The 27,627-nt window shown below is 32.2% G+C and overlaps 1 protein-coding gene across 1 annotated transcript in view; it reads left to right on the top strand.

The window, feature by feature from the left end:
* The window catches only part of Ack-like (activated Cdc42 kinase-like), a 77,569-nt gene that overhangs the window by 14,436 nt on the left and 35,506 nt on the right, over positions 1-27,627 (top strand). Inside the window, exons 4-12 of the mRNA XM_085941942.1 lie at positions 151-342; positions 2,039-2,188; positions 12,743-12,891; positions 12,987-13,127; positions 22,648-22,807; positions 23,090-23,221; positions 25,045-25,142; positions 26,075-26,192; positions 26,798-26,998. Coding sequence (XP_085798068.1) covers positions 151-342; positions 2,039-2,188; positions 12,743-12,891; positions 12,987-13,127; positions 22,648-22,807; positions 23,090-23,221; positions 25,045-25,142; positions 26,075-26,192; positions 26,798-26,998 — 1,341 coding nt within the window. The remainder of the gene's footprint in view (positions 1-150; positions 343-2,038; positions 2,189-12,742; positions 12,892-12,986; positions 13,128-22,647; positions 22,808-23,089; positions 23,222-25,044; positions 25,143-26,074; positions 26,193-26,797; positions 26,999-27,627) is intronic.

Consider the following 27,627-nt stretch of genomic DNA (forward strand, 5'->3'; position numbering starts at 1 on the left):
ATGTATTTGCCAGACCCAGGATTTGAATCTGGGATCTACGACATTATAAGCCGACGCGTTAGCCGCTCGGCCATTGTGCATCGGCATTTACTCTATAAAATAGCACGATGTAGTCAATAGTATTTATATTATTTTTAATGTTCTTAATAGAATGCATCATCTTTGGGATCACTATCTGAGGAGCGAGCTCAGGACCTACATACGGGAATGTCTTCGGAAATGGTGAACCGCGTGCCCAACAAGCACATCATATCTGCTGAGAGCATTACGATCAATAAAGAACTGGGTGTTGGAGAGTTTGGAGTGGTACAGCAAGGAGTGTGGACCAATGATGGCAATCGGGTAAATGTTGTTCATTTGAACAGTCTTATATGGTTCAGATTCATGTACTAGAGATATTGTATTATTATGAATGCACGAGGAACCTTTTTTCATATTATATCCTCAGTTCGTTAAGAAAATTTTCAGTTTCGGATTGGTTTCATTAAAATATATCAATCATAAAAAGGATTATTATTTGGTACTTTGATATCATTTTTCTCCATACTTGATGTTTTGGACTCATTATACAGTCCACTCTCAAGAGATAGAGAGGGTATTGACCAAAGAATATGACATTGAGAAAAATAACACAATTTATTATGTTTGTTAAATATTTTCATGATTAGTAACTTTTCCACATTTATAAAATATCAAAAAACTGATTTCGTCTTATAACATTCTAATCTATAATGTCGTAAGTAACTAAGTAATAACTAGTCTTGGTATTTTATAAATGTGCAAAAGTTACAACAAATATTTAAAAAATAATATAATGAATTACCTATTTTGTTATCTCTTTCAATTATTGTCTATATTATATTTTTACCAATAAATTACAGTAAATAAATTTAATTATATTGAAAAGGGTATTAATTAGCTGAAGATGATGACAGCAAATTTCTATTTTTTTTAAACACATTTTGATTTTGTAGATTTTGCCAGAAGACATGAGTATTTAACCGGTAGCCTGTCATACTAAATTTATAAATGTTCCATTGTATTTCTATGGGTTTCTTTACCGAGTGTGAATAAATCCTTTGATCTGGCTCTCTTACATTTTCTCTAAGTTAAAGGTGTCGCCTCGGTATCTAAGATGCTCTTATTATCAGCCTGGTCTTAACACTTGTCACATCTGCGCTAATTTGATTCATAGACTTTTTTCAAATACAAAACAACATCAAATATCGTCAGTGTTTTGTAAAAAGGGCGAATTAACCAAAATGCTATTTTACAGGACGATTTTTAAACTTTTGACATCATTTATTGGTTAATTACCTGTGGGTGATTATAAATGTCTAACAAGTTAATAATAAAGCTTAGAAAGAATACTGTAATGTATAATATAATATTTTAAAAGGCCTAATATGTCACATTCGCTTTTAATCCGTAACACTAAGTGGATATTCGCCCGTATGATTATCGTTTTTAAGTACTTTCCTGTGGGGATATAAATTCGCCGTTTTTACACAACAAAGCTAGTGAGGTAACGTAAAAACAAAACAATGATTCGGTTGGTCGATGGTGTGCGGGCGGATATTTAGCCCTACTAAAGGTACATACTAATTACCTGGCAGGCATTGTGCCCTAAGCGCTGACAATGGTATACGTATTCATACGCATACAATCCATGAACCGAATCATTGTTGTGTTTTAACTGTATCTACATATTGTTTTTTCATCAAAATCTTAATTTCGCCAAAGTGGTTGATTCACCCTTTTTACAAAACACCGACGGTGTAGCATTGTGAATGTCTTAAGCAAGGATTAATCATTTTTGTTGTTGTATGAATCATTGTCCTCTCATATTGTCACTCTCCTTATAAGTAACGGCATAACAGATAAATAGTTACTGTTATCTATCTTTGTGCATAGACACTGAATGACATGTATAAAAACGTGACAAAGTAATTTTATTTTTGTTTACACAATGTTAGTACCCATGTCACATTTGCTCCATTTACCGTGTGACTGATATTTATGATTTATTATGTTGCAGATTCAAGTGGCAATAAAATGCCTTTGTCGAGAGAGAATGCATACAAACTCAAAGGAATTCCTCAAGGAGGCAGCTATTATGTACAGTATTGAACACAAAAATGTCGTCAGATTGTACGGAGTAGTTCTTCATTTAGACTCTCTAATGCTGGTTAGTATTTAATGAATAGAAATCTACAGTAGTTTTGAATTCATGACTAATAATTATTTAAATAAACTAGAATAGTACAATATGAAATAAACATAAAACAGCAAACTATAAATTGGTATTTGTTGGTATTCATACAATTCATTTAATAATACAGTAGAGTCCAGATTATTCGACCTTCAATTATTTGACATTTTGAATTTTCCGACCAATGTAAAAATGTATATAAAAAATAATGCCTATCTTAAAAACATGTTTCATTACCAAAAGTAAAAACGGTTTAAAACAGTACTTACATATTATTTTTAGTACTTATAATAATTTTGTTTGGTTCAGCTGTACTTAATAAGTTTTCGGATTATCTGTCATTCTCGGTTATACCACCTTTCTGAAATCCCGCTTGGGTCAGATAATCAGGACGCTACTGTACCATAAATTTGCGTATACACATGTCGCTCATTCTGTTTTGCTCACATTATTTATACAATACGATAAAAGATACAAGAAATATTTTTATTGCTGTATTATTCATCATTAAACCATGTTTTTGTTAAATCATCCTTAAAATTGATAAACCACAAATTCATAAGCACAAAACAGATGGATATTGAATATTTTCTTCTCGGACATAAAAAAAAAATAAAAAATTTAGTACCAATGGCTTTTAGTTGGTATGTTGGTTGTATGTGAAACTTTTCTTAGGCTGCGCTCAGCGAAAATGTTTGCTACATCAAACAGATGTAAAATTTGGAAGTAAAACGACACGAAGGAATAATAAAATGTATACATACATGGAATTATCATAATATAAATATTTTATTTACAGTTGACCCTCTTTTCTCATACCCTATTCTAATTTTAATATATTCTGTGACTTTGAAATCAGTAAACAGCAAAGCTTTGTGCATATAAAATTTGAGAGATATAATAATAATATATGTATATCGTCGCCTTAACTAGAAAACTGCTTATCTACAGTTTAGCAAAATGTTCAGGAGAGCATAAAAACTGAATAAAATCAGTTGTAACCAATATCATGTTGTGAATTTTACATATGTTACGTAAATAATAATTTTTGTTGATTTGGCATTCAAATATTAAGAAAAATTTCAACCTGTCTCCCAAAAAACACAAAAAATGCAGATACGTATTATTCTCTTTTCCTTACAAACATAAAATTTGGAGATACGCAGTTTGCGTAACTTATTTTAAGTATGCAAATTTAGTGTGAGGATACTAATATTACCCAATTATCAACACACAATGAATGTAACAGCATGATATAACAAGCTGAAAGAAGTACCTACATAGCAAGCTTTTCTCCTACCAAGTATAATCATAGGAAAATAAGTTTGAACTATTAACTTAGGGAAGAATAATATTTTATTAAAATGTTTACATATAAAATTTTTACAAAAATAGTTTCTTGCACACTCTGACATATCTATTTCTGCATTTTAAGGATAGCACAGTGGAAGTTGATCTTCTTGATGCTTTTTTCGTACTGGTTTTTCTATTTGTTGCGTTAACTGTTACAAGCGTATTAACCAACACTTTCTTTTCTGCCCAAGATAACTTCCAAAAAATCATTAAAAATAACTCTCCTCTCTACTGATATCGACTGACATTTTATAACAGAGCGATCTTTCTTTGAGGAACTGCAATTACACCTTTCTTTCAGTGTTCTTTTCTCTTTGCTGATGCCATACTTCCATTTTCCATTTATTTTCTTTTTTCCTTTGTAAGATTCACCCTTTTCTCTCTTTTTTGCGATTGCCCATTGGTTTTTATCCATCTGACCCGTTTGAGATCTTCGTTTATCAACTGTGTTATCTTCAGTTGACAGACTAGCTGTACCTCCTTTTTTGTATGTATTCCTTCCACCTGCTCTGCAAAGACTAACACATCGTCTAGCGAATTGTTATTCGAATCCATTTGGATGTAGTTTTGAGTCTCCACTTGCTCAATCAAACAATGAGTTGTCTCTAAATTGTTATTTGACTCCATTTGGATGTAGTTTTGAGTCTCCGCTTGCTCAAACAATGAGTTGTCTTTTCTTCATAACCATTTTCCACCTGTGCTACCGAAATGCAAATTTCACCTAATTCAAGATTGTTTGAATCAATTGTATTTACAGTCCTTGTCTCCACTGGTTCAATTTTCTTTGTGAGACTACCATCATCATTGACGTCGTAATTTTTAAGGGCATTCATAATTTTATGGGCTCTTAACGACGACATGGTTGATTTCTGTAACATAAAAATTCAATGTGTCACTAACCCCTTCCGTGAATTTTAATAAAACAAGTAAATAACCATAATAATATTTATTATCAAACTGTAAATTATTTTTTATACTTTTGTAGTGTCAGTAATTAAGTTTTAGTACAAGAAATGGGATCAACAAAAATAATAATAGCATATTAATCGTATTACAAACGCCCGCAAACTGCGTATCTACTGACACACTCTTATGAGAAAAGTAGGTATCTACCACAGTGAATTTAAAGTTCATTTTAAACATGTAAACAGCACTTTTTTATGTAAACTTAATATTTAATGATATTATAATGACATAACATACCTAGAATAATGTGAAGATTCGTTTAAAAACACCAAATTTGAGCAATTGAACTAGTCTGAACAGGAACGTTGCTCGCTGCTCGCCAAACTTAGAGCGAATGAAAGCAGATACGCACTTTTCTTGTCACTAATATGATGTTAGAAGTTACGCATTTTTCTAAAGCGAAGATTGTGCAAATGCCATATTTTTTTTAATTATACGTAGTTTGCAGTTCGATGACGTACAAAATTCTCTACAAAATGGCGTTCTCAACTTTTTTTCGACCAAATACGTAGATAAGCAGTTTTCTAGTTAAGCCGACGATATACTCTTTTTTTATATCAAATTGAGTCTCAAATTAATGTTGAAATATCATTTACAAACAATTTATTCTACCTTAAAATTTCTTTGAAAACTTTGTTATGTTCAGACCTATTATCGTAGGGTTCATTGGCGATGACTTTATACTAAATAATTATTTAACGTTTACCAGCACTCGATTTATGAGACTCAAGAACATAATAAACACAGTAGTGTAACATGAATATTCATTTTTTAACCTATCTGTATGTAATGGAATTACAATATGAAAAAGCAGCACTATTTTAAAATTATCTGACATTATCGGTCTGTATTCGTAACTATTATTTTTAAAGAAATAACTAGCACTACACTCTGTAGAAATGAGAAAGTCTCAGAAGTTTCTCAACATATTTAAATAGTTTATTTTGAAATTTTTCGGATAATTCACTCATGCGAGAATAGATTACCTTGTATTACTTGCTTGTTGCTACCAAGCATTTAAAAATGCATATTTAAATTACGCGTGATTGATATAATATGCAATTTAATAACAGGAGGTCCTCATTATCCGAGTATTCTTTATCTGAGTCCCCGCAGTTACTGATAATGCAAAAAAAACAATAAAAAACATAAAAAACACAGGCGCAATAGCGCACAGCCGTCAACTGTCACTTTCATCAAACACTCCTGTGCTATTTCTGTCTTGCTCATGCGTGCTTCTTTTCTAAATATGTCCCAATTAAACCCATTTACTAAGTAATTTTGGTTCCCGATAACGATGACCCCTGTACTCGAAATATGTACCGTAAACCACCAGCTAAAGTTTGGTAGGAACCTGCAATTAAATACTGTTATCGTCTTTTTTTCTATGGATAATAGTAGTAGTAGGTATTGCCACATTCTTATTGAATTTGTGTTGTGATGCTATACTTTGACTATTAGCACTCTATGAAGTATTTATTGTCATATATTATATACGTTCAATGATGGTCCAGCGGTAACGTGTTGGATTACAATGTCGTGGGTCCTAGGTTTGAATCCCAGGTCTGGCAAAACTTACATGAATTATGCATTGAATATAAATGTGTGTTTAGAATCCGAGTATCCTAATAGGTTGAGCAAGTGACTAACATGCATTTTTCTTAAAAAACAAAAAATCTGTTAATACAACCTCCACTCTGTGGAGCACATATTATAATCTTTTTAGTATCGAAAATGCTGATTAGCCTATTTCTAGAATAATGTAAATACCCGTAAAAACAGATTGCAGTAGCTAAATTGAAAATACACAAATTAATTATTAATGTACTGGTAAAATTTTTAGTTCTTAATTTTATCCTGGGGAATCTAGTAGACTGTTATTTGCATCAATTAAAACGGAAGCCATTATCCTGAAGGGATCAAGTAGACTAACGAAGCTACCGTCCACAGTACACATGGGAGATATCAGTGTTTAAGTGTCTCGTGACATATGCTAAAATTTGATCATCATACCAAATCCGCAATCTATAAACCTGGGATGGCCTATCAAAGGGGTCATCATATGGTGTCTCAGGGCGCTTACAATTGCCTACAACACCATTTTTAGGGAATCACTGCCTATGCTGCAAGTTTATGATGTAAGCCGTAGTAAGTGTCATATTGCAAACATAAAAATCTCTTCACTTAGATCGTTTGGCAGTTTTATATTAGTGTTTGATTTATATTTTATTATTCATTTTGTCTGTTCACTATGCTACTCTCTTCTATCACTTTAACTTTAAATCATGTAAATTCAGTCAAAGTACACTTGAGTATTGGCAATTTAAGTCGTGGGTAACTGGGAGATATTTCCAGGCATAAACAGAACTGGCGATGGATGCTTCACATCCAAACATAGGGCCTTTGTGATCATGATTGATTGGAGGGGTCTATGTTAATGTTGTTAAATTTAAAATCCAGTCAATCTTATTTAAGAAGAATTATAATATAATACCATATCTATATTATAATTTGTCACCCAACCATGGTTTGGAATTACATATTTCAAGGTTGCTTGGCTCTGGTTAAATAAACCACGGTGCAAAATTTCAATTTCCGTTTATAGTGTCAGTGATATTATCGATGGCTCAGTTCCTACAATTAGAAATTAGTAGTTTTGAGTAATGGCTGATCAAAGTTTTGACTCACCCATACTGACTTGTAGAAAAGTGACAAAAACATCGGCCCAAGGGCATTTTTTGGAATTGTAATTTTTTGGAACTGAACAGGAGAGATATACGAATATAATGACTAACATAACTCAAAACTTGAAATTTTTGACTTTATACTATGGAACTGAGGCATCAATCAATATTTTTCATTTACTGCAAACAGTTTTCCGTATTTCATTAGAAGTATAAAGCGTCAATGATATTGAGCTACTTTACGAGTTGCTTGTTGGCGAATTTACAATCTGCCTGTAAAGTCGCCCAGAGTCATCATTGAACAAGCTAACGAGCAAATTGTAAACAATCCACCGAGAAAAGTTGAAAGCCGGTCAACTTTACACGCTACACGCCGGCGTGTGGGCCTACTGCGTCTGCGCAGTAGAGCGTAGTAGCAACCTCCCGGTAAAAAAACGAACTACGTTCTGTCAAAATAGTCACTAGCTTGTTGGCTTCTCAGCGAATGGAAAGTTTTGTGTGTCATCATCACAATCGCAGTAGCTGAATCGCCCGCTTTTTAATTCGCCAACAAACAGCTTGTAAAGTAGCTCAATGTCATTGACGCATAAGGAATAACATACTATGTACTAACAGAATTTGTAATTTCATTTACTATAGAGGGTTTTAGATATTTGTGTCTCATTTGCTAAATTAATATTGCTAATCTGACCAAGATAATTTTTTAGTGACCTCTGATTCAATATAATCTGGAAATGTAGTGTTTATTACTGTAAAATGTGCCATAAAACAATTTTTATATTTGTTGAATACAAACTCATTTTATCTATAAAATTATTAATTACTTGGCGCGATTGCTAGCAATATGATATTAATAATAATGGAATATTTCATTGATAGTTAATGTTCATTTAAATTTTATGTTTTGAAATTATTGTTATTCTTTATGAACCTTGCAAGCCTATGAATGATTAATTGATTTGATTTATTAATTAAAACTAGTTAATAATATTGTTATGTATAAGAATGTCTAAATGTTTACTAATGTGTGGCTAATATTTTTATTTCTATTTCAAACATTAATTAACATGTCAAAGGATGCATTTATTTACCAAGCAAGTACCTATGTTATCGTAATAGCATAACTTTGTGTTATCAAACATTAAATTACATTTATTTGCGAATATTTATTATTATTATTATTATTATAAACTGTCAATTTAAAAAAAATCTTTGAACATATTTTGAATTTTTTATACATAGATTAAAAGATCCGTTTTAATTTAATCGACTCATAAAGTGTTGCCTCATGCTTGACACATAAATCAGTTTTCATCCAAATGTTATTTTTACAAATATTTTATTTGCGTAATTGAATTTTCAATTTATGTATTTGTAAATTGCACATTATTAAATTAAGCTGCATTTGAATGTCATAATTAATATTTTTAAATAAGCAAAATGATTTTTACACAAAGATGTAAGTCTTGGTCGCTCAAAGGATGCCGAAATTCAAATGTGATCACGATCCTCAGCCATGAGTGCACGACCAAGAAGAGTAACTTTATGTGGAAATTGTTTAAAAATAATTACAAAAAAACACAAATTGATTCATTACTTTGACCGTATTGCCACTGTAATATCATAAAATAGTTTTCCTACAGTTCGTTGATTGGTTGGATATTTATAATCAACTTATTAACGCCCACGATGCGACTTACGCGTCGGCTTATAAGGTCGTGGGTCTGGCAAATACACAAATATTGTTTTTCAATTTGTGTTTAGAGTCAGAGTATGGATATAATTGGTTGAGCAAGTGGCTAACATCCATTTCTTGTAAAAAAAAATCTGTTCATACAAAACCTCCACTCTGTGGAAGCCCAGTATTAGGACTGGACATGGTCTAATCATAAATAAATAATAATAATAATAACATTTTCTATGCCTCATGATATACTCTGCGTCTTTGAAACTAGAAAATTGTGTAACTTCAAAAACACTACTTTACAGGAGACAAAAAACATTATGGTTTCGTATACAAATATGTATATGGTTATGAAATTAAATCATCGATGATTTAACAATGTTACATTTTTTGGAATTACATCATTTGCAAAACGGGTAGATATTACAACGACCACTAGATGGCATTCAAAGTCAATTTTCGATTAAAATGGAGTTACACATTTTTCTAGTTTCAATGACGAATGGCAGTTTCTGACAGGCCGCATATTTTAAACGGCACACGTTGAATGTAGAGCGAAGCACTTACTAAAATCACTGTAATACTGATAATTTGTGGCTTTGTATTTCATAATTATTCAAACAGATGCCATTGTGTGTTTAATTTTTTAGATTTTGAAAATCAATCGATTATGGCTAGTAATTTGAGTGTAAAGTCGTACAAAATAACTCATGAAATTTGTATGTGCGGCCTATCGATCACGGTCTTAAAGAGCGAGAAAACTCGCTGAAGACTTAGCACCGGTTAATTCTGATTATTATATCAATTTTTTTGTATTCATGGGTGTTAAATAATATATAAGTAGAAAATGCTGTAATAAATACAACGCACTAATGACAAGTAAGTGCCATCTGAGGCGGAGACAAAATATTTGGATTGTTTCCGTCGTCAATAACTTGATTGAATTAACACTTTACCAACTGCTTACGCAACTTTGCCATACAAAATAATTCGACTTGCGATTTTTGTCTTGAAATTTGAATTCACAATAAAATAGATATAATAATGTTTCTTATTTTTTTCACAGATGCCAGTCATTTTAGAAATTAATTTTAGTTGGTTTTAATCGTATAAGTTTTATTCAGTTATACAATGTATATTTATCCATTAGACCTCGCAGGCGTATGAAGCATCATTGGGTGCATTGTTATGATGTTTGGCAGATGTATAAAAAAATTAGTACTGTCATAAATGACATCCCAAATTGATGTGAGTGAAATGGGTCTTAAGAGGACGTTCTACAGAATTGGCCTTGAGAATTGAAAATATGATTTTTTAACATGTGGTCCATAATATCTGGTCTACTAGTTAATATAAAAAGGTCGTGTGAAAGTTGTTTGTGTCAATAAATTTGCTCTATGACTGATCCTACTCATATTTCACATTTATTTCATCAGGGCTGTCGAAGACATAAATCATAATAATTTATAATTTTTAATTTTTATTTATAATATATATTATTTAAGTTTTGTGCATCTAATGCCGGGTCCACACTGGCAACAAGTTAAGTTGCTGGAAACCTCGTTAGATTTTACGATAATTATGATGATTATCGTAAAATTCCTTAAGCAATTATGGTAAGTATCGTAAAATTTAATGAGGTTGCCAGCAACTTGTTGCCAGTGTAGAAATGGCTTAATATCCACTGTGGTTCACGTAGTGGCATGGACCTGGGGTTAACTAATTCAGGAAGTCTAACACCCATGATAGAATTTTTTCCAGTTTTGGTTGCATTATATTCCAAAACTCTTCTGTAAAAATCGTTTCCGATTTTATAAATGGAAATTTCTCGGTGTACACAGTAAACAAACCTATGAATAAAAAAAGACAAGAACGAACATACTGATTCATCGCAGGAAAATCTGGTAATCAAATTCGCCATTTTGAAAAGCGACGATTTTGCGTAAACAAATATCACGTGGTCTGTACGTCTGCGGCAAATTTTGAATGTGTTTGTAATTTTGTGTATTTTATGTTTGTGTATTACGCATTGTCGGCCATATTTGCCGGCCTTTCTGATTGCCGTGATTTGTACACATCTTCCCTCCTGTCTTTTTTTATTCGTAGAAACAAACAGTATTTTTTATTAGTTATATAAAGTTGGCCTTGAATCTGTAATAAAATAATACACAATTAAAAGATTTTGAAATAGAAAAAAACACATTTCCAAGCTTTCAGCCATGCTCACTCATGAATGTCATTCGTCATTTAGATAAGTATATACACATTTTGATGTTATCTTGCAAAGTGCGAATGTAATGTTTTCAAATAATTGATATGGATTAATTATACCATCGTATTATTTTCTCGAAATCATAAACATACTATAATAGTATTTGAGTATCAACCTATGTTCAATTTGAATTGGCTTATAATAATAATATACCCGTATATATATCAATAGTATGTTTGCTACGAAATCCACCCAAGTTATCAGTACGTACTTGCACAGGTTTGATTAAAAACTATGATGAAATTAACATTTTAAAAATATTAATTCTTATTATTATTTTGACAGCCCTGTTTTCTGATCTGCTTATATCTTGCAGGTGTTCATAAAATAATAACAATGACAACGGCAGACAATTTCAATAATAATAATAATGTTTCTTGAAATAAAATCTCCGATGATTAGTGATTTTTGCGAAAAGATCGATTTAAATTAACGTAGACGCCGACGTCCTTTTTATACTGAATTATATTTGAATGTCGAGCTCTTCAGCGGCCCCTTAAATCAAACTAAAACTACCATTCCTTCTATCAATAGTCTTATGTTTTGAAATCTTCGTTATTCTTGTTTTATTATATTTGAAGGGATTGTCACATTAATTCAGTTTTGAAATAAACTAAATTACTTCATTGTTATAATAATTATTTAATAAAACTCAATATTAAAAGTTCTTACATATGTCAGTTTAATATTAATTACAATCACAATAATTCACTCTAATTCAATTCGTCGCCGTAGATGTCAAGGGAGCCAAGCCACAAATTTGGCGAAAATGAGTAAAGTACACAAAAGCATTTTAAAATCATCAAAGATGCACTGGTCAATGGATTTAAGCCACAAAACTTTTTTGACTACCACACACGTGTGCCAACTGTACATTTCAATATTCAGTGGTCAGGAGATATAACACACATAACTTCTAAGATACTATTTTTTTAGTTATTTGTTCAAAATGAGTCTCACCGTTACATTTTTAAAAACAAAAAAGTTCAATAAAAAAATGTAACTTTTTTTTGTCACACAAAATCTTTGCGCGCCTGTGTCTCAGCATTATGATTTTGTGGACTGGCTCCCTTGACATCTACGGTGACGATATATAGTTTTGGAAAGAAAGAAAAAAATATATAAATATAAGAATATTCTTTGTCAAATGTTTGTGATAATGATCTATCTTATGAATTTCAATATTTTCTTTCTGAGGTTAGTGTTTGAACAATGATTTTTATTACTTTTTTCTTAGTATGCTTTCTAATAGCTTACAAAATTCTTCACAAGATGGCATCATTAACTCAATTTGCGATTTCTGTGGACAACCTTTCTTTCCGCCTGCCCTTTATTTGAGAATTAACTGTATTCTGTAAATTAGTGATAATAGACGTTTTAAATGTATTGGATGGTTAAAAATACATACAAATATTTAATTATGCGATCGAAATTTATTGATTTATATCAAACATTGTCGGTATTTGGTTGGTACTTTGCGTAATTTTTGCGGTAGGTAAAGTGTTGATTTAACATATGACTTATTATAATATTTGTGTATTTTTGTCTCTCTTTCTTTTGTCCTAATATAGGTCACTGAACTGGCACCGCTTCGCTCACTATTGGAGTGTTTGAAAGAAGTATCACTGAGACCGAGCTTTCCTGTGTTAACATTATGCGAATTCGCTATTCAGATATGTGAAGGAATGACATACCTTGAGAATAAAAGGCTTATTCACAGGTAATAATGTCAAATTTATTGTCAAGCAGAAGCAGTAAGTGTTAGGTGTTGACAATCTGATAAATATCAATTATTTTGAAATTTTTCTGTTACAGGGATCTCGCTGCCAGGAATATTCTCGTTTTCACTAAAAATAAAGTCAAAATATCCGACTTCGGTCTTTCAAGAGCTCTAGGAGTAGGAAAGGATTATTATCAGACTAATTTTAATGTGAATTTAAAACTGCCGATAGCATGGTGAGTAATTAATATTATTATTAGTAAATACAAAATGTTAAATATTAACAAACAAATTTAATGTTCTTAACACATTGATCGCCAATTGGGCATCTGTTACCGTCAAGGAAGACCTTCCTGAGTTCCATATTGACCCACTATTAACAGCATCGCTGCCTCCGGCTCCGATCGGAGCCGCCTGTATAGTAATCACGAAATTGTCATTATTTCACTGGCACTACCATTGAGTGATTTATTTCTTAGCTGGCATCGTAGATGAATACGTTACCGATATTTTTCGCTAGTTGGTTTTTAATTTGTTTTTTTATAGACATTTTTCGGCACTGTGTTTTATAAGGTCCGACCTACATACCACTTATCATTATCACTTATCGCATGTTCGGCAGTGGCAGCATTAGGTTATTTAGAATATTTTTCAGTATGATTTTATAAAGATAAAAAGTTTTTTAGACAAGCACGCCACTGTCCAAAGAAAAAATTAATTGGTCTCAAGGCCTGAACAAAAACGATGCATGAGTGGGAGTGAGAAAGTATTCGGCACCCTTATAATCTCTGCGACACGCGCTAGAGTAAGATATAAGGTCTACATATTTTTAAGTTAGTTTCCAAAAGTATCGCTGGCAAATCGTGGTGAATCGCTTCACGTAGCATCGATAATCTGCGAGTTCGTGTTGCTAAATTTGCTATTTTTTGTGTTAAACATAAAGTCAGTGGTATATATTTTTAGTTAATTAAGTAGGAAAGGTGGTTCTGCGTGTTGTATTAAAATATGGTAGCCGTATTGATAAGCAAGAAGATGGTATTACGTTTCATAGGTAAGTTGATACATGTTCGTGATAATTTATTTGTATATTATTATATATTTTAATATCAGTGACCTAGTGTTTCTTTAAAATAACTTAAATTATGGATATCTTTACCTAATGGTTGCATTTTGACCGCTTAAAAATACTATACAACGTAAAAAAATAGAAAATTATATTTTAATTCTGAGCGTCTAGTGCGAGCACTTTGGGCGAGCACTAGCGAAATGGTCTATGGTCTCGAATATTTGTAGGCGAATGCGTTTGCTCGCCCACAAACCAAACGCACGGCACGTAGCTTCATTTAGCAATGCAAGGGGTGGCGTCTAGATGTATCTATAGTCTATGATTGGTCTTCATATTAGTGTTACTTAGGTGGTTGCTTTGAAATTTGATACTTTTCATAACATGGTGAACACCAAATCTCATAAAATCAATTAGGGACCCTATAAATTTCGTTATCTCAGGCCATAAAAAATCCATAAAATAAATTGCTTAACATAATAATATTTTCGAGCATTTTACAAGGGCCTTCATTCACAAAACCACTTGAATGTTTTCAATGTCTTAAGTACTGTGAAAAATTTTATAATTTACGACTTGTTATAACATAACTTATTTATAACAAATACAGTTCAAGTTCAAGGGCAGTGCCAGGGGGGGGGGAGGGGGGGGGGCTCCGACCGGTGACATTATATTTAACTGCCGTATTGACATGTTTATCTATTTAAAAAATATTATGAATATAGTCATCACTTGTTTTCATCTACCTTGACCTAATTTTTACGTTTTCGTGGAATTGGCACATGAGGTCAATTCTATATTATATACTAGGCAGCGAAACTGTTTAACGGTATTGTTATGGCTTGAGTACATTGCGTAATTCTAATTTATGGCATACTCCAGAAAATGAATTATTACCAGTATATCGTTGAGCCTTGCCACAAAACTGAGATTCCGGCATTTACCTTTCAAGCTAACGCTAGCTATCCGTGTGACATATTTCGGGTCCAGTATCTAATGTGTTAACCCTCCTCCCGCTAACGGCATCTAGAAATGCCCATGATAGTTAAACCGTTCACCGCTAAGGGCATCCAGAAGTGCCCATAAGTTTCTACCTCCGTATTTTCGTAATTTGGCGAGTAATACAGTCGAAATTTGTTTGAAAAACTAGCTGGGTTATTCCTTTACTGACATCTGTGACTTTTTTTCAATAAGACTTTTTAGATAATTCGAAATTAAGCAAAGACACATACCCTGTCGATATTGGAGTAAAACAGATTTCCAATGATTGGTTTCAAAATTTACCGCTAGTTGCTTTGCGCAATTTGCGCCGGCGCGAATTGATGTTAATGATCTCATACATGAAATCGGCTAGTGCGGTGATAATTTTCAACAGTCGATTGCTTTCGTGTTGTGATTGATACATTTCAAAGTTTTTTACGGTTTTCTATAAAATTATTATTGATGCGCCATTCTGTTAATAATTAATTATGTGCGTTAATTCTTTAAATGAAAAGTGATTTTATGAATTAAATCAGTGGTTGTAAAGTGAAAACGAAATTATTAACACATAAATAATTTAAAATTCCTATAATAAATCTTTTGTACTGTATGGAAATACATACGAAAAATTGAGAATAAGTAAATAATAATCTGTAAAATATTTAAATTTAAATTAAAAAATGTAGAATAGATTTTCAAAATTCACGGCCACTCATTTTTATTTCAAGGAAAGTGATGATTAAAATTCTTCTCATTTTAGTCGAATAAAGAACTAAGATTAAAATTTAATATTATTGTGTAGTGAATTAAAACCTTAAATTTCCTCAAAACTGTTAAGTTATAATAGCATATTTAGTGTTTAAATAAAAATGTCTATCCCTGATGTTGAATGTTTGGATTCGGACTATGAGATGGAAAGTGATAATGAAGAAGCTGCGCTAGTAGAACATCCCGACGATGTTGACGAGCCTTCCAATATAGGCAGTGATGAAGGAGTGGCTGAACCGTCTACCAGTGCAGCACCAGACAGTTTACTCCAATCGTGGACTGCGGGTCCCTTCGTGCCGATCACATACGATTTTGATAGTTTCAACTCAGGCGTTAACCCTAGTGTACAGCTCAATGAAAATTCCACAGAAATGGAATTTTTTCGTCATTTTCTTAACAAAACAATAATGAATACCATAGTTAACCATACAAATAATTACCACAACCATATGCTCAACACACAAGCCCACACTCCGAATGCAAGGATCCATGCCTGGTATGATACATGCCCAGAAGAGATGTATGTTTTTTATGCTGTATCAATGTTGATGACAAGAAATCGCCATCTCACAATTGAAGAACATTGGAGTGCTGATCCATTATTAAATTCTAAAATATTTGGCCAAACTATGATAAGAGATCGGTATGAGTTGATTCTACAAATGCTACATTACTCTGATACCCAAATCCCTACTGGAGATCGTCTTTATAAAGTGCGCTCACTTCTTGACCACTGCAGAAAAATATTCAAAGAAACAATGCTACCAAACGAAAATCTCTGCATCGACGAAAGTATCATTGTTTTTAAAGGGAGATTAATATTCAAACAATTTATACCGTCAAAAAGACATAGGTTTGGAATCAAATTATTTGTGATTTGTGATGTGGAAACCGGTTATATTTTAGACTTTATTATTTATTGTGGTGTAGAAACCGAAATAAGTGATAGTGAACTTTTGGGAATATCTGGGGCTGTTGTCACCACTTTGATGAAGGATTATTTTGGTAAAGGGCATAAACTATTTTGTGATAATTGGTACAGCAGCCCAGAATTATTTCAGTTTCTACATAAAAAAAAGACAAATGCTTGCGGCACGGTACGTAAAACACGAAAGTCAATGCCAAAATTTGATAAACTGAAGAAAGGACAAGTAAAATCTCTTAACCGTGGCCCATTGCTCGTGTTAAAATGGCATGATAGGCGGGAAGTGCATATGATCAGTACCATGCACGATGACTCCATGGTACCGACAGATAAAATTAATAGGGCCACAGGACAACCCATTATAAAACCACAATGCGTTGTGGATTATAATAAAAATATGGGCACGGTAGACAAAGCTGACATGATGTTGAGCAGCCTCTCGTGTATGCGAAAGAGTCTTAAGTGGTATAAAAAGGTTGGATTCCACATCATAGATTTATTTTTATTAAATAGTAGCATACTTTACAAAGTTATCACCGGTAAAAAAATTAGTTTAGCTGAATTTCAATTAAACGTAATCCGGCAATTAATCGAAACATATGGCAGTGCCTCAAGACCATCGACATCACAAACTACTCGTGTAGTTAATAACCCAAAAAGAATTTTAAAAACAGAACTCCTAAGACATTTACCCCGTAAAATTCCTCCAACAGTAAATAAAACAAAACCATATCGAAGATGTCGTGTGTGTATTGCTTCAACTACTAAAGATAAAAAAAGAAAAATGACGAACATTATGTGTGAAGCATGTGATGTCGCTTTATGCTCTGTGCCCTGTTTTTATGACTACCATGACAAAATCAATTTTTGAAATATAGTTAAGCCATAAACATTAATTAGGTGTGACTGAAATATGAGACCAAGTTGTAAGGAAATAATATAACAATAACGATTGTGTGCGTTCTGTGTTGGTGTTAAAAAACGTGTGAACATTAATCATCGGCGCAAGTGTCTACCACTTATCCGGTATCATAGAGGCCACTTCACTCTGCGGTATGTACTCCAAGCGTGCTTTATTATGTATGACAGAATTTCTTAAAGCTCTGTTGCTTAATTTACGATCTTTTTGTTTATTTTCACATGCTGTAAAATTAAAAGGAATGTTTTATTATAGCTAGAGCCACTCAGTGGATTTTTAGGTACATTTTTAATGACGTTTCGGTATGATTTATGAATCGTAAAAATCGCAGCGCGCCCGAACAAGTACATGAGCGAAATTATGTCGCGATAAAAAGGTTAAGGTCATCAGTAAGTTAGCGAAGCAGTCGACTCGAAACGTTATTGTGTTTCCTTAAACATATTATCTACCGGACGTGCACTTTAATTATTAAAATGATACAAAAAATACTATTCATTACATCGAAGTGATCAATTATTTAAACAATCAGCATTGTGTAAATATTCCTTGAATATTCACAAAATTAAAATATTGTACATACTTTCAAAGATATTTAAATATTATATACAAAGCATTTTCTTTATTCAACTAATAATTCACAAGATTTAAGAATATAACATTCTACTTATTGAACATTCATAATTGATGGAAATGTAAGGTGACCAGCATGGCCTTTTTACTGCAACTTGGCCTGAGAATATTTCTCCAAAGTAAAAGTAAAAGTTTATGTATATACTGTGACACAACTTGCGAACTCGCTAATAAAACGTATGACTAATTGTTATATGTGTGACTAATTGACTAATCTGAAACCAAAACGAATACAGTAATGCTTGTGAGGGCTTACTAGAGTGAGACAGGTGACCGGCTAGGTGGCTGACCCAGCGCAATGTGATAAACTATCATTCCTACTACAGACACCTATGCCGGCCACAGGTGTCAGTAGTGGGATCAAAAAAACCAATGATTTCGTAAAAAATGCAAAAAAAAAAAACATTACATCCTTTCATATTATCAAATAATATTAAAAATAAATAATCATTTTGCATTAACACTATACGGTCCGCGAATTTTTGCGACGTACCTACACCAATATCCGGTATTTTTAAATGAAAATCAACAAATTTCGATCACGAAGTTAAAAATGCTATAACTTTTGAACCTATTGATATATTTCAATAAAATTTTCAGAAAATACTTAAAATATATCAATGCATCAAATTGTGTCATTTATTTAACACTTGTCAACCTCTGGCCCGCGTTCCATAAAGGTAAAGTATATAATTTGTAAATTTTCGTAAATTGTTTATTATGTTATTAGATTAGTTCAATTTGTTAAATATAATGTAAAGGAAACAGCCTATTGATATAAAGCAATCACAATATATTATTTTTAATTAAAAAATGTAATAAAATATTCAAATACAAAATGTTTTACACCGCTATAGAATACGTATCAATTCATTTTTAGCGCTACTACTCATATCTCTGATTATCAAATATAATAAAATAACAAAGACTTCACACAAACTGTGAGTGTTTAAAAATAAATGCACATTCATTCCCGAACGAATACTTATTTAGTGATTTATTGGTTTTACGAGTTTTATGGCTGAGGCCTAGCGATAGAGGCAGTGCAGTGGCGTGCATATTTTCGCGTAAATTTAATTAAATAAAATGCACGCATATACATTCCCACCGCTTATTACAATTTGGTATTTTTGTAGGAATCGAGACAATCCAATAACAGTGCAGAGGCGTGCGTAAAAAAATCATATAACAAAATCTAAGAGCAATAAATTGTAAAACAAACATCCATATTCCACAAAAATATTTTAATCAACACTCAATCTTATGGATACCTTTAGATAACTGGCTAGGCATGAAATAATTATTGGCACATAATAATATAGTGTACGAGTAGATTTAAAACAAATTAAACACTAAAACTGAAATTATTTGAAATAGTTTATAAAACTATGAATGTAAATGAACTAACAACTAATACACTTTTTTAAATGATACGAAAAAAAGCAATTACCAATATGTAGATGTAGAGGTACTTTACACTCTTTGGACATGTAAATAGGTTCTTTTCGAAGTTTATGTGAGGAACACACTTTACACTTTCTTCTTAAACGTTTATTAGTTGCGGAAATCCCCGGAAATATTTGATGTTGTTTTACACTGCCAGAGAGTCTTTGTAATGAAGTAGGTGAACTGGTTTTATGGGTTGAATCTGTATCAGAAGATGTAGAAGGTGCATGCGTTTCCGCAACATCAATTGATTCAGATGTCTGTATATCCTCGATCCAAACTTTATGTTCAACAAAAAATCGTGAAATTTCATTTTTCATTATTAGTGAAATGTAAATAACGCAATATTTGAAAAACCGCTTACGTGGAATAAGTGGATTTGTCTGCCAATAAGAATGAGTCGCTTTTCTGACAATGCCCATTATTATCACCAAACCGAACCACTTTTTCAACTCCGACATGGTTATGTCCACACATTTTTTAGATTTAGCTTTAGGACTTAAATTATCAGTGTCAAATGTTACTCTTGATAATCCTTCAAATGGCTTGTTCTCTCTCGGCGGATCATCATCGTTCCATCATTGTCGGCCTCAGTTTCTGAATCCTCAGAATCACTCACGAAATATGTTGTACGTGGGCGTGTTCTCAAAGGAGCAAATGAGTCTGTTTCAATATCACTAAAATCTCCGATATCTTCACATCTGACATACAATCCGCATAGTTTTCCTCTAAAAACGATTGGTCCTCCATTTTAAAAAGTTTTTTTGGAGATAAAACTAATAAAAAATATATATCCTAGCTAAAATATACTTAGATTAATTATTTTTTCAATGAAATTAGTGCAACAAATATAAATAATAATAGCTATTATTTATGCAGTTACACAAGCAATAACCTTCCGAAAAAAGCGAACGAAAATAACGCGATACAAGTTCACATTTATAACTGTTCTCATTTTCAAGTTAAAATTTCTATCATGGATGATGAAGCATGGTGGACGTTTCATGGGTAGTAAACCATTAAAGACAAAATATCAAATAGCACGCAATTTCATAGCTAAAAATCGCGTTCATTTTTTTTAAAAAAGAATGCAGGTTCATAAATGGTTGACTGCCACTGAAAAGGGTCGACAATTAAATTTTGAAGTTGAAGTGACACTGGAATATAACATTGAGTGTTTATTACCTTTTTTTGTTTATGTCTCGTGATTCACCCGCCTAGAAACGGGCTTGTAACTAATTATATAATTATAAAATGGTATAGGTACAAAAAAATACTGAATGGTATTACGTCCGCCATCTCTGTAAAAACACCGAAATATTTTTTTTTCCATCGTGATTTTACTTCTTGCACATGTCATTCAACCATCTGTCGATAGATCTTGCAACCAAATATTAAATTTAATATTTATTTTTCACAGTAAAGATATGCGTAAGTTAAAACGCCACGTCGGCGTCACCGGACCGTAACGTTCGGCTCGCTAAGGACGCCAATGTGGCGTTCCCGGACCGTAAAGTGTTAAGATTGTTGGCAATCAATGTAATAATAAACATAACTGAAATTTGTAAACCCCAATTCACTCATCTCATCATGGCTGAGAAAAAATTTAATGATTTTACTATTGAAAACTATGACTCAAAACATTCATTATAAGATAAAAGAAAATAACAATGCATCTGTTAAGGAGGATCCTTAAGCCAGCAGAGGCACCTAGCGGAAAAATATGAAGCTTGCAATTTGAGACATTTTTTTGATAATTTACAATTTCAACTGTATTAATTAATAAATATGTATCTGAAAACTTCTAATTCTAATCTTTTTCTTTGGTCAAAGATAAACTTACAAATTGTAAAAAAAATGTGAATTTGTTACATATTTATGTCACGTATAATGTTATTATAACATTGTATTTATGGTCATATTTATTATTAAAATTTAGTTTATTAAATTTTCAATTTTTGACTGTAGATTTTTGACTAATTCATCGTTTTTACTTTATTTTAAAAAACATAGATTTTTATAAAAATATAAATGTGTATAACTTGAAATCCTTTTTATTTATTATTTTAAAAATAACTAACACTGTGTACAACATTTTAGTCTTATTTCAATGAAAACAAATACGTTTGACTGACAAAGTTTATTGCGCACTAATTATGTTGAATATTAAGAGCATACTTCAGTGAAACGGTAAATAATTTTCAACAATAGGTGCGATGAGATTTCGGACTTGTTGCCAATTGGAAAGCGATAGTCGAGCTGTGAAGACGTCAATTTGTTTTGTGATGGCGTCAAAGGGATTAATTCTTATATCGTGTAAAGATGACTAAAAAACGTTACCCATTTACTTGAAAAAGAAAACATGTCAATGAATATATTATTATTATTACTAATATATTATATAACAATAAACATAACATTAAATGGACGCATGTTGAATTTTTATGACAAATTATGTTTTGTTCTGCACGCGTCGTGTGCACAATCTGCGCATCGCGTAGTCACAATCTTTTAGACCATGCCTCAGCCATAGCTCAGTATACCTTCGCCTTTCGCCACTGCATAATTATATGTGCAGATATTGCCAAAACATGCATTCAATACTTCATAGGATTGGATAGTGTATTATTAAATTCAACTTCAATTTCAACATTTCAAACATCTCACATATTATTGTCATATCAAAGCAGACATTTGAATATAAAATTTAGCTATAAATAATAGTGGAAAGATATTCCCTTGTCAATTTTATGTAAGCGGTTGAAAGTAATACATTAACCATTATTTTTATGATGACTAACCTAAAATACTGAGAAATGTATAAATAGGTTATTATAAACAAAGCAATAGACTTCAAACCAGAACGCGAACCGCCATTTTGTTTTCGGGACTGCCAATAGAAGAAGAAAATAATGAACTTGTTACCAACACAACCACATGTTAAACATTCTACCGAATGTGTAGAAAACTCCTCCTGTAAAGTTTCATAATGTTAATGATTTATGACGTACTGCTTTATTCAAGGTGTGCTCCGGAATGTATAAGCTATTTGCGTTTTACATCATCCAGTGACGTTTGGGCTTTTGCTGTTACTCTATGGGAAATGTTCTCTTATGGATTTCAACCATGGGCGGCATTTTCCGGACACCAAATATTGGTTGCCATTGATGCACCAAATTATCAGGTAATTTTTATTTTATATTCGTGGCCGTTTTGATTTCATGTTTCATTGGTTTAGTCATGAAGTTTATCAATAATAAATTGTTACAAATAATATAAGTAACACTAATCCATTTCAAATGTTTTGCCAGATTAAAATTAACATTGATTTCATGAGTAAAGCCACTAAATGAAATAAATCTATTAATTGAGCTATACTTATTCATATATTCTAGATTAACAATAAACTTTGTTTTCGAACAATTAAAATTGATCTATGTCATTTAAAATAATATTTATCTTTTAGCGACTAGAGCAACCTGAATGTTGCCCGAAAGAATATTTTACATTGATGCAAAAGTGCTGGCAGCATGAACCTATTAAACGGCTGAAGTTTTCTGAAATCCTTACAATGCTGCCTGATTGCAGACCGGAGCAGGTAAATCCAATAGTAAAAGATAGTTTCAAGTCAATATTTACTGTAGTTCCAAATTTTTATGAATGCTAAGGAATTAAAACTCTCGTCTATCTTTCCTGAATAGTATGTCCTCGATCCCCGCTTACATCCAGATGCGGTCAATCTACTGATGGATGAAGGCCTCCCCATAGTTATTTTCACTCTTTTTGTTTTGCTATTTTTTTTTTCATAGTTTACAGTTAAACCGCAGTGTGCATATAACATCAAATTAGCTTCAATCTAAATACTGCCAATTTGCATGCATGAACGTAAATATTAGTGACGTCACAGCCTTGTTAGTTTATGACGTCAAACGCGTCACACGTTAGTATTACGGCCATTTTTTTAAAATATTTATTCCCTTATAAGAATTTAAAAAAATTGAAATTGTCAAGAAGTGTGGAATTAGTGTCTGAACTGCACAGTATAAATTGAATAATTGAGGCGTAGAGTTACTAAACCTGTTCTAGAAACTTTTTTGAGTTTCGAGTAAATCGCGAAATACTGTTTTTGATGATTTAAGTGTAATTTTCCGTTACATACGGAAAAGTATAATAAAATGTCAAATCCAATGCATAAGCCATTTTTATTCAAATAAATGCATTTTAATTATCCAAAGAGCGGTCTTTGTCAGTCGCTACCTGACAGAGCGGCGTTCGACGTGGAATTTTTTAAAAAGAGCGGTGTTTGATGCACAGTGGTACATTGTCGACAGGAGATGATAGTTCAGTAGCGGTCTGTATTTATTTTAATTGTGTAATATATTGTCGAATTTACTTTGTCTAGAAAATATTTTGTAGCCATTCTTACCCACTGGCGGCTGTATAATTTTCGCATAGCATCTACATGTTTAGCTGTTATATTGGTATGTAATATTTTTTAAAAATAGTGGTATGTACTTGTCTTGAAAATAAAATGCTTTTTGTCGGTACAAAACATAAATATTTATTTAGAATAACAATAACACATTTAATAATATCAATAGCATAAATGAAAAAACCCAGCGGAATTAAGTACCGGTCTTTACCTAACTAATCGCCCAATTACCTGTGACCCAAATTTCACCATTAATTACCTACCAACCTATTTATTTACTTACTTTCAAAACTAGTTGTTTTGAAAAATCGCCCAGAGCGGGTTTTATAACTCTACGCCTCAATTATAAATGAATAGTTAATATAAGCTATAAACAATTTTTTTACTACTTTACAGTGTTATAATAGAATTGAATATCGGACAAAGTATTCCCAATAAATATTTATTGAGTTATTGAACGGCAACACAGGTTTGCTTTCCGCAGCTAATTTCACATATATTATCTATGGCTAACTTCATTTCTATTATGCGATTCCAACTTGAATTATTTAACGGTAATGAAAAGGGATTTACATATTATGCAATGATCTCTTTATATTATTATCATTTATACCAATCACCCCACCCTATGACAATCATAATATTACCAGTGGGATTGAGACTTTCGCCTTGTTTATTACAGTTTTATTTCCATTTTATATCAAAATACGGGAGCATTGTAGGTACCTACTATCTAGATTCTAGACTGTGGCCTGTGTGAGGGCCTCAAGCAAACGTTTGTTGTAATGAATGCATAATTGCAGATTATATAGTGACAGAACTGATAGGTAGCCATTTTGAATATTCAGTGATGACGTCACATTGCTTATGTCACAAACAGTAGATCAAGGTAAATAGCACCCAGAAATCTCTAAACCACCGGTTAAGAAATTATGCTCTATATTATTGGATTTTTATTGTTCTCATAATCTTCATATAACTTTGTATAGGTACAAGCCGTTTCGTCAAGCGATCTAGATCCAAATACTAAACGGCCAGACCAATTGAATTACAAAGGAGGAGATATAATAACTGTACTCGACAAAAGGTAATATATTATTATTATATATACATAATCTGTAAACATTCTGGCCAATGGGCTTTACCAATTAAGCCACCTGTGTTCTGCTTAATTACGATGAAATAGTCGTGCAGTTGAAGCACTTTACAAATTTGGATAATATTTTGTGGTTTTAATAGCCAAAAATAGGTACTTACCTTCATTACTAGCGTTAGGAATTGTCTTATATGTAAATTTTTTTAATAATTTAGTAATACAGTCGAACTTGGTTATGACGATCACGGAAATAGCGAGATCTCGGATGTAATGAGGAAACATTCGTTGACATTTTAGTTTATGATTCTCTCCATACATTTATTCACTTTTATGACGAGCTACTTTTCGGGTATACCGAGCAAAACTGTTAATGTGTCGATCGTTAAAAACAACATTTTCGACCTTAAGTAAGAAAATCCGACCGGACAAGATGCCGTCGGGATCGGATTACGTTTATGACACTAGTCAAGTGTCTAAGTACCTAACTGGTGTTTTCGCCGACAACATTGAAAAGTATCCACGCATATGGTTGAAATTGCATGTAAAAAATCCAAGCTTTCTGAAGTCGGTAGGTACCTACCAGCGCCGGCGGCTCAGCATTTCATTACAATAAACAACTTCTTTTGTAGTTTATGAATGCCATGCTTGTTTCGAGGATTTTTACGATGGTTTTCATATTTTTTATGTTATATGCTTAAATGGAACGTGGCGCGAAACATGTTTTATAACGATATAACGAACAAATTCAGTCGGTCCCATCTTCCTTGTAATAACCAAGTTCGTCTGTAATTAAATTTTTTTTAACAACTCCTTATTCAAGGATTTGAGAATGTAATATTCTTAACATTACTACATTATTGAATTTGGTGAATTATTCGTTATAATATAATATAATATAATAATATAATATAATATATTTTCAGTGCTAATCCAACGTCGCCATATTGGAAAGGGGTGTTGGATAATGGGAGCACTGGATATTTCAACCCCCTGAATATAGTTTCCTACCTCGGGTCTAGTTTGCCATCATCTGGTCCACAGGTATTTATTTATTTGGGTCATGTTTAACAAATCCAAATAGTGAATAAAAATTAGATGTTCGTATTGTACAATATGATATAGTAGAATTACAAAATATAAGGTAACCACTTAGCCCCAAAACTACGAAAAATGGATAATAAATACATAACTGTGTATGATGACAATAGGTCAATCTTTTATATATACGATATTTTAATTATAATTTTATTTAGTACAAATACACTTTACGTGATATAAGCCTTAGTGATCGGAATGATTTTTTGTGGTTGACACTAACTACACATTGAAATTAAAATTCGGGTGTGTAACAATAAAGAACGGGCACAGACAATTAACTCTGTGCATGAGAAGAAGTGGTTATAATTTTAAAATCATTTTTGATGACATGTGGTGTATTAGGAATGACACACATAATGCATATGCAGTATTGTTGATTGCCCATAAAACTGAAACCGTAAAAACTTTTTTTTATAATTAAATTCAGTTAATATTATTTAAATAAGTACATAATTAAACTTATTTCTGTTCTTAAAAAGCATTAAAAATTAATATTTATTCTGTCTAGTGTAATATTGGATTAAAATTGTATCATTTGTTACTTCCAGAGTGTATTTATGAGATCCACTGGTTCTACTGAAAATACTGGGACGAGTTTAAGAAATTCTCTTATTAAGTTCGATAGGGAGCGCTCCAACACAAAACGTAGACTACGCAGTTGTATGATTTCGTCTCCTCAGGGAGAAGTGAAACACACCAGTCATGTTGGTTTGGACGGCGCTTATTTTGGCGATGTATCGTTCTTAGAGGTAAATAGTATTTTCTTGATCACTTACACTTTTAAGAAAAATATGTCATTCGCAATCAGACCATTTTGATATTCCATTTTGCTATAATAAAAAACCATTAATTTAATACATATAATATGTATTTGCGGTTGCATATAACCACGTAAGTCAAAATAATCAATTTCAAAGGAACATCTTTAAAAAATAAGCAATTTTAAAATGTTTAAGTTAGATTTAAGTGTACATAAATAATTCATCCACACCTACATATTATAAATTTACTGTTTATTTTTTTATTAATTAGAATTAGGAAAATTACTGACCAAGAGCAAGCAGGAGGATGCCTGGTGATTGACTAGTTAGTATTGGGTGTGAGGAACCCCCGTCTAATTGTGAATCTTCTTGGCTTTAGACTGCCATGTGAATTTTGCTTGTGTCTGAACCGAATACGGTGTGATGTATATCATAAGTGCGGTTTGAATAAGTTTCCAATTTGCGAGTGAGGTGAGATTAAGACACCAGAGCATGTGGAGTCATGCAATTCGTATGCCTTTGCCAGATGAGTTCAGCCATACGCCAGGCCAAACAGTAAGCTGTTGCGTGGATTGATGCATGTTCGGTTCCACTGTGACCTGTTATATGGACTAGCT

The sequence above is a fragment of the Rhyacophila brunnea genome, unplaced genomic scaffold (genome assembly GCF_057557595.1).
Source record: "Rhyacophila brunnea isolate RB1 unplaced genomic scaffold, BYU_Rbru_1.0 scaffold_1, whole genome shotgun sequence".
In the NCBI taxonomy this organism is placed as follows: Eukaryota; Metazoa; Arthropoda; class Insecta; order Trichoptera; family Rhyacophilidae; genus Rhyacophila; species Rhyacophila brunnea.